This window comes from Mycetomoellerius zeteki, unplaced genomic scaffold, assembly GCF_001594055.1.
Source record: "Mycetomoellerius zeteki isolate Tzet28-1 unplaced genomic scaffold, Tzet1.0 scaffold124, whole genome shotgun sequence".
NCBI lineage: Eukaryota > Metazoa > Arthropoda > Insecta > Hymenoptera > Formicidae > Mycetomoellerius > Mycetomoellerius zeteki.
This window is the reverse complement of record NW_017256169.1, coordinates 639,046-654,677: the sequence shown is the minus strand read 5'-3', so window position 1 is coordinate 654,677 and position 15,632 is coordinate 639,046. Positions and strand designations below refer to the sequence as shown.

Below are 15,632 nucleotides of genomic sequence, written 5' to 3'. Positions count from 1 at the left end.
CTCCGAACCCTTCGAGGTACAAACGAAAGTGAAGGAGGTACAAACGGGTACAAACGATTCTCTTTCGAATGCCGTTGGTCCCGTTTCGATATCTTGAAAATTGGCAAAGTTAGCTATATAGGGCTTGTGCAAAAATTGAAAAGCGCTGTATCTCCGAACCCTTTGAGGTACAAACGAAAGTAAGGGAGGTACAAACGGGTACAAACGATTCTCTTTCGAATGGCATAAATGAAATTAAAAAATATTAAACTTGGGCGCTGGCCATTTTTTGTATTTCATTTTTTGTTTAACTGTTTGAGGTACAAACGAAAATAAGGGAGGTACAAACGGGTACAAACGAAGTACAAACGCCCTACGCTATTAATTTTTAATTTTGATAAAGTTGGGCGCCAGGTTCACACCGGTCATATTTCTTCAGTAAAATTAACATTTATAATATATTATATGTATTAATTCATACATTCTTTTATTCATTCATTTTAGAACTTTACATTATAAAATATACTATTTTTGTTGTGCGTGTGTGTCTGTTCACTTACTTAAAAATTGAGTTATTTTAACATTAAGAAATGTTAAATATCATTTAACATAAAATAACGCAACCACATTATACTAAACTTACACGGATACGTAAAAAGTTTAACACAAAAACTTTAAAAAGAACCGGTTTTAACATCAATATAAAAATGTTTTTTACTGTGCGTGTGTTCGCAAATATGGTGCATTCCAATGTTGCTCTATTATTGTAACTATTTCACATCGAATGCACAAGTTTAACACATGCGTATTTACATATTTAATTAAAAAACAAGCTCTTTATTATATTACAGATTTTTGTTATATTAGAAAAGAGATTGAACTTTTCTTTCTATTTATGAAACTCGTCTGTTTGGGAAGAAATAGGCGATTCTCTCCGAAATAAGAAAGTTGTATATCTTCACGCGCGAAATTCGGGAAGAAACGGAAAAAGATGGATAGCTTGAGATACATTGTTAGTCGCTTGAGCATTAAATTATCGAGACGTGAACAATGCTTGATCGATTGTGATGGATCCGTCCATTTAAGTTACATTCGACGTAAGCGTATCATTATGTTTTTGATTAAGCTAAGATCCGCATACAATTAAAAATTAATCAACTCAACAACTTTTCGGTACGTCAAAACTTTTCGCCAACAAAAAGGTACAAAAATCAATAAGTAAACCGGATAAAAGATAAAATCGAAGCAAAGATAATAGAAAAATAGCAACGTTAAATATTTATTCAACGCTCTTAAAATCACAAAATAAATCGGCGCGATGGAGACACCCTCGGAAGAGTGATAATAAGAAGGGCGGACTACATTGGGAACGTAATAAGGGATCCATTCGAAGTTTATAAACTGAATATTATTGAGATACTAGCGAGAAGTGCCGTGACAGTGAGCGATGAGGTATCTCGCAGTTCTCCGATTTTCTATTAAACGTCGATTTATTTATGGAATATTCGATGCGACGAATCTTGTGACGGTGAGGGACGCAGCAAGGCTGAGCCGACATAGAAAATTCAAATCAACCCCCGTCGTGCAGAGAAATTTTTCACGAGAAGCCCCTAATCCGTGAATCATTCCCAGATTTCTTCCAAATCGAAAGAGTATTTGGATAGACATAATAATAATAATAAAAGTAACCAGACTATATTTATTTAGATATTCTCATTGCACAAGTTATTATAATTAGATGTAAATCACAATTCATTTCTAATAATTTCTGGAATTCATTCACCAATTATAATTTCATTTTTGCGAAATCACACCGAAATAAATCCAGCGAAACTAAGAAAATTTATGAAGTTTGTTAAACAAAGAAAATATAAGCGACATAAATTAAATTAGGTATATACTCTAAAAATATGGATGTGAATTTAACATTATAAGTTTAAAATACACACCTTGATAGCATTGATACAAACATCAGGGGATTTTTAAATCAACATAATGTTAGTGTTAATATTAACCAACACGCTGAGAATTATATAGACACCGCACAGTCAAATTCATCCGTATAAAGGACACCCATATTTTTTATAGTGTACTTTACACAACTGGAAAGAAGTCGAACTGGAAGGTAGAGTGGCAGACGTGGTTTACCAACGGAGACCCCGAGGACCCGTCAAATTTCAGGCAATATTGTCGATTGTTCCGACGTGTTTCGACGACAATAACCTGTTCGAGACGACAATAACGCGCTCCCGGGGGCAAAGGACCTCCGATCGAGCATGCAGCGCGACGTGTCCGGCCCTAATTCCACTGTTTGCGTATGCAAACGAAGAGACGAGGTCACCAACGGGGTGCCAGGATATTCATGCGCATTTCTGTCCTCTTCGTTTTGTCGTGCAGTCCGTGTACAACAAGCATATATGCATAAGCGGACGATCAAGTGAGCAATCGCGGACTCGAGAGGGGCATCATTGCGATGAAAATATCGAAATATAATTTCAAATGAAATTAATGCTCATGTGAGATACGTACACTACAGGTAGATTAATTCGACTTGATTACACGTGGCGTATGAATTCTTACGTAACAATGAATAACGAACAAATCAACGAACGCGGAAACAGAGGAAGAAAGAAAGAGGGTGAGTAACAAATAAGCGCTGAAGGGAATAGGGAATGCAGAGTTTTGAAAATTAAGCGAATTTATTACGGGATCGCGTACGCTGCTTCCTCGTTGTTAATCAATTAGCCGATATCTCTTCCGACGCGAAATAATATAAATACCAGGAGTAACATTTATTAATAAACGCGGCGGACGGTTGCGGAGATGGACGAAATTCGCCGTTATATACCTGCGTCGCGAATGGAAATTAATTCGCCGCTCCCCGCAACAATCAAATCGTCCCGAATTTGATGCACGCGTTAGTCGTTCCGCGCTTGCTCGCAATCTCGTTCTCTCGCACGCACAATGCGTGCGTTTGACAAGTGGGCGGAGTGTGGTGGGACGCGAGTGGAAATAATACGAATGACGTCAGAGCGCCTCGGGAGTTCGAGCGGGGCTGGACCCTGGTATACGCGGGATCAGCCGACCTGGACACGATTAACACAAAGAAAATATACGAAACACCGGCGAGAAAACGACGAGTTACGATGCGATGCGATGCGATACGGCTTGACTCGACCAAGGCCTGGCCTCGGGTGTACTCGAAAGGATGCTTTGTGAAACGATTCCGGCCTTTAGGCGAGGAAGGAGGTACCGCCGGTATATGAAATGTCCTTCTGGTCGAACGGTCGTGAAATTGATCAAAGTAATGCGCAGAAAATCGATCCTAAACGTAATCTTCGCTGCGCGAAACATCAAGCGAGGACCCCGCGGGCCCGTTCGCAAATGCTGTTTTAAACAACGACGACGAGAAAACGCAACGGAAATGCAATACGCTGAGAATCGTACACGTAAAGAAAAAGATATATTAACGGCATTAACCGACAGCAGTCTAATTGAAAATAATTTTGTTAACCATTACAAAAACGAAAAAACCATTGCAGGCACTGAAACGATATCATATTTTGAGGAAAGGAAAACAATAGGTGCATCCAGAATGATCGCTCAGTGAACTCTTGTATCTGTTTGGTCTATATTTTTAGCTCTAATGAAATATGTCAATCAGGTAAACATTAAAAATAATACGCTACTTAATACACAAAAGGAACAATTATAATTTTATAAATTTTAATAAATTTAGAATTTATTTTTTGACTTTCGGGTTTTATATCTCGATACTTATAATAAATACCGTTATATCGCTCTCTAATCTAAAAGCAAAACTGATGTTAATAAAACATAAATATTAATCAGATAAAAAGATTAAGATGTGGAGATTTAACGGCGGTAAGAATCTTCACCGGTGGTTAGCTGCGAGAACATGGCTCGGAGGTCTCGTACCGACGGGCATTGTGTATTAAAATTAAGGGAATACATTAAGCGAGTTAATGTTATTCAGCTTTTTGTTCGCGACGCTTCTATAGAAGCGCTTCTTTGCCGGCAGCCCGAAAACGCCCTCTTTTCTCTCCCTTATCCGACATGAATCTGCGCGTTGCATACTTCCCGCGACGAGCCGACAAACTTCTTTGCATTGAACTCTTAAAAACCTTATACAACGTGTCGCAGAACTATCTCCACTTTTCTCAACTACCAGAACTACTACGAGTTACGAAGGATATTTTCAATATCGAAGTTTAGAATATCTTTTACCTAACCTACAGACGGTTGCTTCTCGAACATGAAGTCGACCTCTTTTCGAGAGAGATAATCAAAAAGGTGAACACAAAGAATGCAAGTACCTAATAATGTAATATCCAGTTAATTTCAAGCGTAATTTTTACTTCTATGATGGAAATGACGTTTATGCCGGATTTACGAGTACGGTAATTCTATATTTTATGCAGTTATATACAATGTTTCGCTGGAAATAGTTTAATTAAAGTTAAAAGTAGCCACTGGGAAATACGATACCTCGGAAAATACAATGGCATAGCCTGAAGAGAAAGAATCGAAAATAACGCAGAGTATCCTGGATTCTTTCAATCGATAACTATCTGTCGTTGAAAGCACGCCTCGTCGACCCGCTTGAAAGGCTCCCTCCTACACTCGTAAAGGGAAACAGAACGCATCTTTTCGCGACAACGAAGATAAGTTGCACGAGTTATTTGATGTAATAAGATCTCACCTTTCACGACTTTTCAATTGCGACTGCATTTCAAACAGACCCTTATTTACGTATACAAGAATTCCGAGTTACCTTGTACACCATATGCCGCCCTCCGATCTCATTTAATTATTTCACTTATCGATCTACACTCGATCGAAAAGATTTCATGAACGCAAGAACGGCCAAGTTTATTCAAGATTTGCGTTTGAGTTTTGGCAAACTAATAACACACGATTGGCAAACTAATAACGTAAAAATAACTAATAACATTTAGTTGAAACGATGAATTGTAAAACGCAACAGAGCAAATTCGCTAAGCATCGGTAATGCGGTTGCAGCTGTAAACAACGCAAGGAAGTGAGCAATGAAATTCCGGAAAATTTGCAGTCGCGCGTTAACAACGCACACGCACGTACACGCATGACGATCAATGGAATTTACCGCACGGCCGATTATTACCTCGCTTTTTCACCGTTTAGTATATCGGGAATGTGAAAGGGAATTGACTATTTCTCTTACACAGAAAATTCAATCCCTATGATCTTTTATTCTGATCAAACGCAAATTTATTTGCATACGCAATTTTATGTTTTATTTTATTTAAGAAAATCCTATTATATTCTATAAAAATATAATCTTATTAGAGATTATAAAAAAGTATATTCTATATTTTATAGAACATATTTTTAGACTATATTTTCTATAAAACATAATATAAATATAATACAAAATTTCTTTGCATTTGATAACACAAATACATCAAAGAATAATTTTTACTTTAAGACAACTGCATAAGAAGAATAACAGTACGTTTTGCGCATATAATTTAATATTACATCTTATTTTCTTCCTCATACAATTGTACAGGTTTATTTTATCTTAATTTTTTAATCAATTTTTTATCAATGTTAAGATGTCAGTATCTTAACCACATCCCTCACTTGCGCCATTATGAATGCAACTATTAGCTTTAATGCGAAGTTGATGAACATAAGTAGCATAATGGAATGTTGATAGTTGTTATTGCTTATTTATTTTAGAATGTGGAAGATGGCCGAGTAAATTAGACATGCCGGTGCAATCCCCCATCCCACCGGTTAGCCAATATACCGCACTTGCCCTTCTGCGTTGGAAGTATTTCGGACGGAATTTTAATTAATATCTCGCGGCTTGTAGGGTGCTCACACAAGAGTGCAGTGTGAAGCTGTAAAAGCCGAGGGATGAAAGGCAATACCCGATGCTCGAAAGATCCGTCAGGAGTGCTTTTATATCGGTAGTAAAACGTACCAATTGTTCCGAGAAAAAACCGTAGAGAAGCGAGAACAAGTAACGGACCCTTTTGGATAAAAATGTTTACAATCACCGCTAAAATAGCCTGCAGCGATTTTGTAGTCGGCTTGTCAAAAAAAACTATCGGTAGAAAAATATATCAATTTGGGAGTGATCGATATGCTTTTACATGGCCTAAACTCAAAAGATATCTCATGCGTTTAGTTTATATATTTTTACACGAAAGATTAATCTATACATTTTGTATATTTTATACGGAAAGAACGATTTTGTGCTAAAAGATTTAAAATTTTACTGGATACAGATTTAAAACTAATTTTGTTGCACCGTCAAAATAATTTTATTGGAAACTCAAACTGGTTGACAGAATATCAAAATTTTTCACAGTATTGCTCATCATTTTTTTTACTTTCCATCATAATTATTTTGATGGTCCAATAAAATTATTTTCAGATCTGTAAATATTATTTTCAGACCTATCCAGTAAAATTTTAAATCCTCCAGTAAAATCGTTCTTTCCGAATATACACCGATACCTAAATAAGCGTATGATCAGCGTATAGATGAAATTGCGTAATTGATGGTATTTGATTGTATTTATGTATAATCGCGAAACTCAGTTCTTCGTTGAGGTTGCCGGAGGATAAATCAACTCACCTTTATTCCGAGAGTAGGCGTCAGCATCCCGTAGTCCGTAATGGGTGGCAGCATAACAGGGGGTAGGTTTGTCATCATCATACTGTCTAAATTCTTCACACGTATTTTCCGTCGATGTATCGAACACAGATCAATTCTATTCAATCAATTGCCTATTAGACCTACCTGAAACAAAAAAAAAAGAAAAAATATTAAAAGATGCTTCAAAACTTAAATTTAAAAAATGCTTCGAAACTTATAACCTTTCCAACCTAAAAATCATTACCGAGAGCTACCAAAGACATCATTGAATATTGCAAAGATTGTATAGAAATAAAAACTAATAGATATTTCTCGGAACTAACTTGATTAAAACTAAAAAGTAAAAAATTTAACACGTTCAAAAATTTAACATTTAAAATCGCAACTGTTAGTGCAGTATAGTTACCGCAGAATTCGTTTAAAATAACAGCTGCTAAAGTTTTATACACGCGGAAAAAATATTCGCCGCGACCGTATCGACTAACAGACTTGTCACTTTATCAGTAAATCACTGAAACGCCAATCGATTGTGGTACTACAAAGCGCCGATGGAAGCTTTTGACAAAAGCCCGGAATAGTTTCGTATCCCAACTTTTCCATAAACCGGTAACGCACTGTTGACATTTCCGAATATAGTCCCAAAACTCTCGACAGAGAGAAAGTCCAAAAGTTCGGTTAAAATTTTGTCGCAAACACCCACATCACACCATCACTGGTCATAGTTACGTAGTTGTGTGTGTGTCTCAATTATACAAATCACTCAATTACAAAATTAATCCATTAAGCCCGACAGTACCACGAGGTTAGGCTTGTACTGGAAGACTGACTAAGTTTGGACGTAGATCGGATCGCGTGAAAGTCGACGAGCTGCGTCAAAGATCGCACGATTACAATTTCATTAATTAATAAAGCCGCGATTGAGAGCGTGCCAGAATTTGGGACTGATTACCTTGATATCAAAGATCCAAGAGTAAAGCAACAATCAATTAAATAATAATTATATTCTTAAAATAATATAGCAACATAGCGATAACCTACAACGAAGTTTTTTAAATTCTTTGTACTTTGATCCATACTTATCCTGGATCCACGACACTATTAAATTCCTAATGTCAAATTATATACAATTTAAGTTATTTTTAATTCATTTTATGAATCGCATTTTTATAGATTACTCCTACTCAACATATCAATAATTAACATAATAGAGTAAATCAATTTAATTTAAGAAAATGTATTTTAAATTTAATTCAAATTTAGTTTATTATTCACTAATAGCGAATTCGGCAGACTGCACTAATGCGCACTGAGTGCGAACTTTTTCAATGCCACGCATTCGGCTTATGCGCACTGTATCAGTGTGTTAAGATTGTCGTATTCGACAAATGAAAACTGATCCAGTCTAGTGTTGAATTATATTCGGACCAACCGAATGAACTAAACGAGTTCAAAAAATGTTATACTGATGTTTCTGACAGTGCAATTCGGCATAGCACTAAAGTGGTTCTGCATTCGCACCATGTCGGGGCAGCACTAGAGCGGAGTCAGTGCATGTGTGCCGAATTCGCAATAAGTGCATAAGTTAATATGAATATTATTTACTTTAAAACTACTCTCTAAAAGTGAATTAGTGTATTATTACTGATTACATCAGTTATAAGTGTAGCACTGAAGTCATCAGTGAATATTTACTGTTTCTCAGTAATAATACACTAATTCACTTTAGACGTTATGATTTTCTGCAGATTCAATCTGTAGAAACCATAACTTCTCAAAATGAATCAGTATATTATTACTGAAAAACAGTAAATATTGGCTGATATTACAGTTATAAGTGTAGCACTGAAATCAGTGATAATACACTGATTTACTTTTAGAGAGTACTTTGTTTATTTAAAACTGCAGAAATGGATTGATTTGTATTTTGACATACATGGAAGTTAAAAATAACAAAATGTTATTTAACTCAGAGGATTAGATTACTATTGATGCTCCTTTGATATTTAATGTGTATCCAATTAAATGCACATATGTCATGACATTTTAATATTTCAATGAAAAATCTAAACATGAGTATTCAAAATAGGTTTTTAAGTAGAAATCAATATTAATGTCTGAAGAAGAAATTTGTTATAGGAAACAACTGGTGTTTTCTCGTTAAAATTTTTATCACCTTTCTATATACTTGCAAGATTGAGGATACGAATATATTACATTCACTAATCAATAGCGTCACGTATACCACGATATCTCTGCATCCTGTCCAATGTGAATCCATAGCGTTTTGCCACGTTCGCACGTCACACGATGAGAATCCATGACGAAATCGTTTCGACGGGATCTTCGATCCCGGTGCGAGGTAGTCACGTATCACGTCGGTTCTGAGCCGGTCTAAGTGCTCTTCAATTACGCGGCGACGCAGGCAATTATGAGCGTAATCCTTTAAGATTTAGATGGCAGACACGCGCCCGCGACGCAGGTAGACCCGGGTTTTAGAATCGGCTGGAGATCGGGGAGAGGCGGAAGAGTACTTCCGGCGGCTACGAGAGAACGCCGTGGAAACATGGCGTTCGCGGAAATAGAGATTTCGCGAAGGGTCTTACCTCGGATTTGCCGGTTAAGCCGCCTCGAATCGTGCTGTTACAGCGTTCCCATCTCTCTCCCTTTCTCTGTCTATCTCTACCCTCTTCTGCACTCTCTTCATCCCTCCCGTCTCTTACTTTCAGATCGCCGAGAGCCACGTGACACCAATCTAAGTTTCGAAGTGTCTCTCTCTCTCTCTCTCCCCCCTCCCCCTCTCTGACTCACATCCCTTTCTACTTCACAATGTCATCTTGTCTTTGCACTCAACTGCTCTCGCATTGTTTCATTTTTTCATTCCGTGACGTCAAGCGAGATTATTCGTTCGCGTAAGTTGACCGAGTTGCTAAACACAGTGAGTGACTGTAAACAATGAAGAGGGAACATTGTCGGCACAGCCGTTGAAATGACCAATAGCTGGGCATGTGAATTTCATATTAATTACGTGGATAAAGCGCCACGATACGTTATAATTAGATGACATTTCATTTATAGCGTATATCGTGCTTTTAAACCTGCCTGATTCTGTTAATTCTGAAATAATTATACGAAGCGGCGAAAACAATTTCGCAGACAGGTCGATAGAACGACGTCACGAAATGAGTCGAATCTCATACGAGGAACGACGATTCCCAAATGTAAATATCGCGTCCAATACATGCTCCTGATCTACTTATTCAAAAATTGTTCAGAAAGTTCGCGAGACATCTATGCTGTCGTGTGCAAATGACTCGTGAAAAATTCAGACTTTTCTCTCGAAGGACTGAAGACTCGGAGACTCGTTGAATGAATTAAAAAACCGAGCGACAGTAATATCGAGGCCGCGTTTCAATAAACAAAGAAACAACGAGACGAGTAGCGATCGGGCGCGTAATAAATTACCGCAACGATCGGTGGGGAATATGAGGCGCACTTTAATGCACCCGCGAGATCCCGCGCGATCGCATGGCCCCCGTGTATCTATTGTGCAGCACAGCACAGCCAGGTATAGGGAAATCGAAATGTGTCTGGCGGCCGTTCCTCGTCCCATTTTCCTATCCCACCCGCTCGTCTCGCTGCTTTTTTCCTCAACAGTACCGGATATTTTATTCAACGGCACTCCGCTCGCGCGCCGTTTGATATTGCAGTCTCATTGCATAAAATCCAAGGCCTGCATAAAACAGCCCTTCGCGCCCCTTCTGCGCGAGCCCGGACACCCCGGAACACGGCCGGAAGACCACCGTTACGGCAGAATGGGATGCTCGCGCCACGATCGAATCCCGAAGGGGATTTCCAAATGCAATTTCCAACGGAGTGCGTCAGCTCATTAATGTCCCGAATAACATTCCTCGCTGAAACGATCGGCCATAAAGAATCTCGCATCTCCGTCCGCCCGCACTTCCACCGCCGCATCCGTTATCGTATTAAAATGCAATTCAATTATTGCTATTCCCCGTTCATAAACTGCCTAGCGTTGCATAGCCGCATCGTCACACCCGGTTAATGGTTAAACGCGTGTCCACGTACCTCTCATAGAATTTTTTTCGCGGCGTAAATACTGACAGAAATATGCGGAATATGCGTGTAGTCCCCCGGAAGATACAACGAATTTTGAAAAATAGTTCACACGTAACGTATATTCGTGCATCGCCCATAACACACACGAATGTACAAGTAAAAAACGCGAGATACTCAGTGCATGGCGTTTGCAATGCTTACAATGTATCTCTGCGTAGAGATCATTTTACACACAATACTAGATCTCAAATATTTTTTTTAAATGCATGAAAATTGTTCATTTTTAATGACGAAACGATGAAAAAAATCAATGTAAAAAATATTAATTAAGACTTAAGTAATGGATTTTTGACATAACCTACACAGGAAAATTGCATCGGAAAATTTGTATTAAATTTAACACACTTTAAATTGTGTATTCCAAAGGTCTACCTAAATCTTTTTGTTAACATGAAATGAATATGTTAGAAAATAATAAAAACGTTATGTAGAAAAAAATTAACACAAAAATGTAATACTAATACAATTAGTAAGTAAATTGTAATATTCCTTCAGTAAACATTTATAATATGTTAAGTTAACACATTTTCTTCATTTATTTTAGAATTTACGGTTAAAAATACGTAAGCTTTATGTTATTTATTCATTAACTTATAAAGTGTGTTATTTCAATATTAAGAAATATTGAACATCAATTTAACACAAAATATTCAAATAACAATCACAATGCGTTATATTGACTCGGATACGTTAAAAATTCAATCAAAAATTTTAACAAAAACTGGTTTTAAGACAAATATAAAATATTTTTTTTACGGTGTCTATTTCATAAATAAAAAAACTTCGCAAACAAATATTCAATTCATAAAAATATACTAATTTGATAATATCGCTAGAGTATAATAAGTTGAAACGTAATAGTAAAGAATACGGCATTTCAACGTCAGTTCAATTAAATAGTTTTCTACTTAATTAATTAGGTATATAATTATGTAGACAGATTTCTACTTCACCGCACATCTACGGTTAAGGATCATCCTGCATGATGGAAGAGTAGAAACGGCGATTCTTTTTCAGCGAAATCTTCCAATATTTCTTTATCTCATATTATCTTGAGCGCAGCAGCTCATCGCATGAGAGTGCAGTGATAAAACAAATGTCGTTATAACAGCAAAATATGTGATGTACTGCTCCATACACATAAAAAAATATTTTGCTGATGGAGCTAGATTTCTAGGTGTTACAACCAAAATCGCTATTTTTTATATCTACTAAAATATTGTCTGCCACATATAGAATTTATAGCAGCATCATTCTAGCAATCCCTTCTAGAAAATTTAGATCTCATTGCCAAATATGAATTACTCTATTGCAATATGAGTTTTGATAGTGTAGCAGGAACTATCTTTATAAGAAATATAGCTGCTGATTATAACTGTAGCATCAAGATAAGATGGCAACATAATTTAGGTGTTACAACTAACTTTATTAGCTGTAGCTACATATAGCCTAATACGCTGAAGCGTATTGCTCGAGATTCCACGTTCTTAATAAATTTTCAGTTCATGACGACAATTATGTTATTTGGCATTGTTTGAAACGTTGCACAACACATAACAAAAGACTATTTCGCATTTTTTCGCACATAAACACTAAATCGGATGCACACGTATTGCTTTCAATATGGCTTCTGCACTGTGCACTGTGCATATAGAATATGGCAACAAACGTTCGTCGCGCGACAGGATATAGCACGTTCGCCGCGCCTGCACAAAAAATTATAAACTTATGCCCGGCACAAAAGATTATAAATTTATGCCCAACACAATAAGTGATATCTGAACTCTGAAGAAGTATTTTCGCGAATGCGCTCACAAGAGTTGCCCATTCGCAAATCCCGTCATGATGTCAGATATAAATTCTGTCTCTGACATTTTTCGTATGTGTTTACTTTAAAGCAAAAGATTGATAAAGGATAATGGCTAGCATCGATATCAACACCTGGCACTTAATCGCATATGAATATTGCATTTATCCGAGCCGCATATTTTATTCACTAAATTATTTTCCTCTCATAGCAATAACAAAAAAGGCACGTAATCCGTACAAGCCGTACAAAGCAAAGCGCGCGCCGCTTCCAATCGGCGTTTTCAAAAAGTCATCCATGCACAAAATATCACACAGAGTCGTAAATTGCAATCGCCAATTAGGATTACGCTGGAGTTCGATCGACGATATTCGCGGTATTACGATTTACATGCGCGTACAATATCGAATTCGAAGCCTTGATATCGACCGCGACACTCATCATCCGAGATCACGGACCATAATCCGAACCGATCCCGCGTCAATAGCTAGGCATACTAGAGCGGTTTTTTTATGGATTTGGTCCGTGGGTTAAATTCGGATTAAGATTGGTAGATTGAGTGCAGCGCACCTAATCTCTCGTTGTCCACTAACGTGACTTTGTTCACGGATCTGTTCGCACAGAATTCAAATCTTAATTAGTGATTTAAAAATTTGTCGAAATACAGATTCTCTCAGAGACTTTTAATGTCAGACTCTAGAATTTATTCCACTTTCTATAATTTCTACCTGCAATTTGGCATTACCGCAGCATCCGCCATTCGAAATGTTTTGCGATAAATACGGTCCGTTACGTAGATTTATACTGTTAAATTTATACTGCTAAATTATATCAATTTGAGTTATTTTTAATCATTCTATTGGTCGTCACTACTCCTACTCATTATGTCGCTAATTTAAAAAACTATAGAGTTAAACAATCTAACTCAAGAAAAAACAAAATGTGACTCAAATTTAATTTATCATTACTATTATTATTATTATTTACTAAACGCTTACATTAATATAGATGTTTAATACGAACGTTGTTTCTTTTGAAACTAATCACAGAAACGGATTGATTTACATTTGTGACATACTAAGGCCCGATTTCACAATATATGGTTATCTAAAGATTAAAGGTAACCAAGAAATTCATGAATAAATTTCATTGATGAATCTGTTGGTAATTTTAATCTTTAATTAACCTTTAATCTTTAGATAACCATATATTGTAAAAACGAACCATAGAAGTTAAAGATAATGAAATGATATTTTTAACTCAAGGGATTGAATTACAATTGCTCTTTTGATATTTAATAATGCCATGTGCTTCTAATGAAGAATTCGATTCAAAAGTTAATTCGTAACGACGTCAAAATATCCTGGTTCTTTTTCGAATGGAACCGACTTTTCAGTCGCTTTGTAACGGTAGCAATTATCGCACATTTCCGCGAAACAAGTGCGTATGATAATGGATACGCCTTTACCGTCCGGCTCTCATTCGCACATGCGACACGAGTACGCGTTCTGGATGGCAGGTTCAAAGCAACAATTGCGCGTGTTATTCCGTATTAATACGGATAAAGCTGCAGTGGCGTGTTCACTGTGTCCAGTTCTTCCCTGGCAATCCCCGTCTCTCTCTCTCCCTCTATCCTATCTCTTTCTTCTTCTATTTCCCTCTTGTTCTCGTATCCGCCACCCTCTGCGTGGTGTTTCGCCTATCCTCCCCTCTTTTCCCCTTTTCATCCTACATCATGCGTTTCCCTCCGGCCACGCTCGATTTCCGCATTCTCTCTTTGCTCTCGTTCAATCTGCCACATGCCTCTCCTCGCTCGTGCTTCTGGCATACCAGCACTTTTCCCGTCGCTACAGTTTGCATTTGATTAATTCTGCATTCACTTACAGTTAATTCAACATTAATTAACTCTGCTTCTGTCAAGAAAGCATGTAGGTGGAGAGAAAGAAATAATGCCGACTTTAAAAATGTCAGAAAGAGAGATGTAAATCCTATACATATATACATATATTTATTCAGTCTATTCCAACAGCGATTTGAATTCCTAAAAAAGTCCTATATAATTCATCTTCCAATAAAAGAAAAAGAAGGTATGAAAGAGCTTATGCTAACTCTTTTTCGCAAACGAGAGAGAGAGGCACGTAGCCATTTAATGGAGGCGAACATGAGAATGAAAGTGTCCAAGTCCCGAGTTAATGCGCGCGTTATTTCGAGAGGTATGAAACGGTGCGGCACCAATGACAAATTGAACGTGTCGCAGCTTTCAGAGAGAATTTTGAAAAAAATTCTTCTTTTTTTCGATCGTTACAGAACAGTGATATATTATCGGCACGAGCCGACGTTTCTCGACGCGAAAACAAATTTCTTCCGTGCTTTCTATCGCAGTGGTTATTCGAGTATGGCCGACACACTTTCCCCCCCATCCCCGTTTTCAACCATTTCTGAAATTTGCGTACATCCCGAAAGAACTTTAGACAAAAATAGATGCTATGAAAAATATGAACTATCCCAAAAATGATCTATACGTATAAAGAAACGGATTAGTTTCCACCCAAGAGTTTGAAACTCAAGTCAATTCATACTGGATGTACAATATTTAAATAACAAATTAATTTTTAATATTTGAGTATTATACGCATACAAGTCGCAATAAAAAATGTTTGATATAACGGAAACGTAATAATGAATTAAAAAAAATAATACATGCAATTCTCAAATAAGGCTGACTATACATGGGCATATACTACTGCGGATTTGACGTGATACTTGCTGTGTTCATATTCTGTGTCTATATATTATTTGTACTTCTTCGAAAATAAAAGTTTTATAAAGCATACGTGTGAGACAATAAAATAAAAATGCAGTTAACAAAATACTTTATGCATCATAATTTATTATACATATATCTTAATTTAGCGTCTGATTGTGAGTTACATTTCCCCGAGCGTCATAGGTACAAACTTTACGTTCTCTCGCTTTTCACCCCTTCAACAGTTTCCACAAGAGTACAACATTCGCTGAGAGCGCACAGAACGGAAG

The 15,632-nt window shown here is 37.0% G+C and overlaps 1 protein-coding gene across 1 annotated transcript in view; it reads right to left on the bottom strand.

Moving 5' to 3' along the window:
- heph (polypyrimidine tract-binding protein 1 heph) overlaps positions 1 to 15,632 on the bottom strand; it is a 375,570-nt gene that overhangs the window by 291,910 nt on the left and 68,028 nt on the right. Inside the window, exon 2 of the mRNA XM_018461600.1 lies at positions 6,632 to 6,796. Coding sequence (XP_018317102.1) covers positions 6,632 to 6,712 — 81 coding nt within the window. The 5' untranslated portion in view covers positions 6,713 to 6,796. The remainder of the gene's footprint in view (positions 1 to 6,631; positions 6,797 to 15,632) is intronic.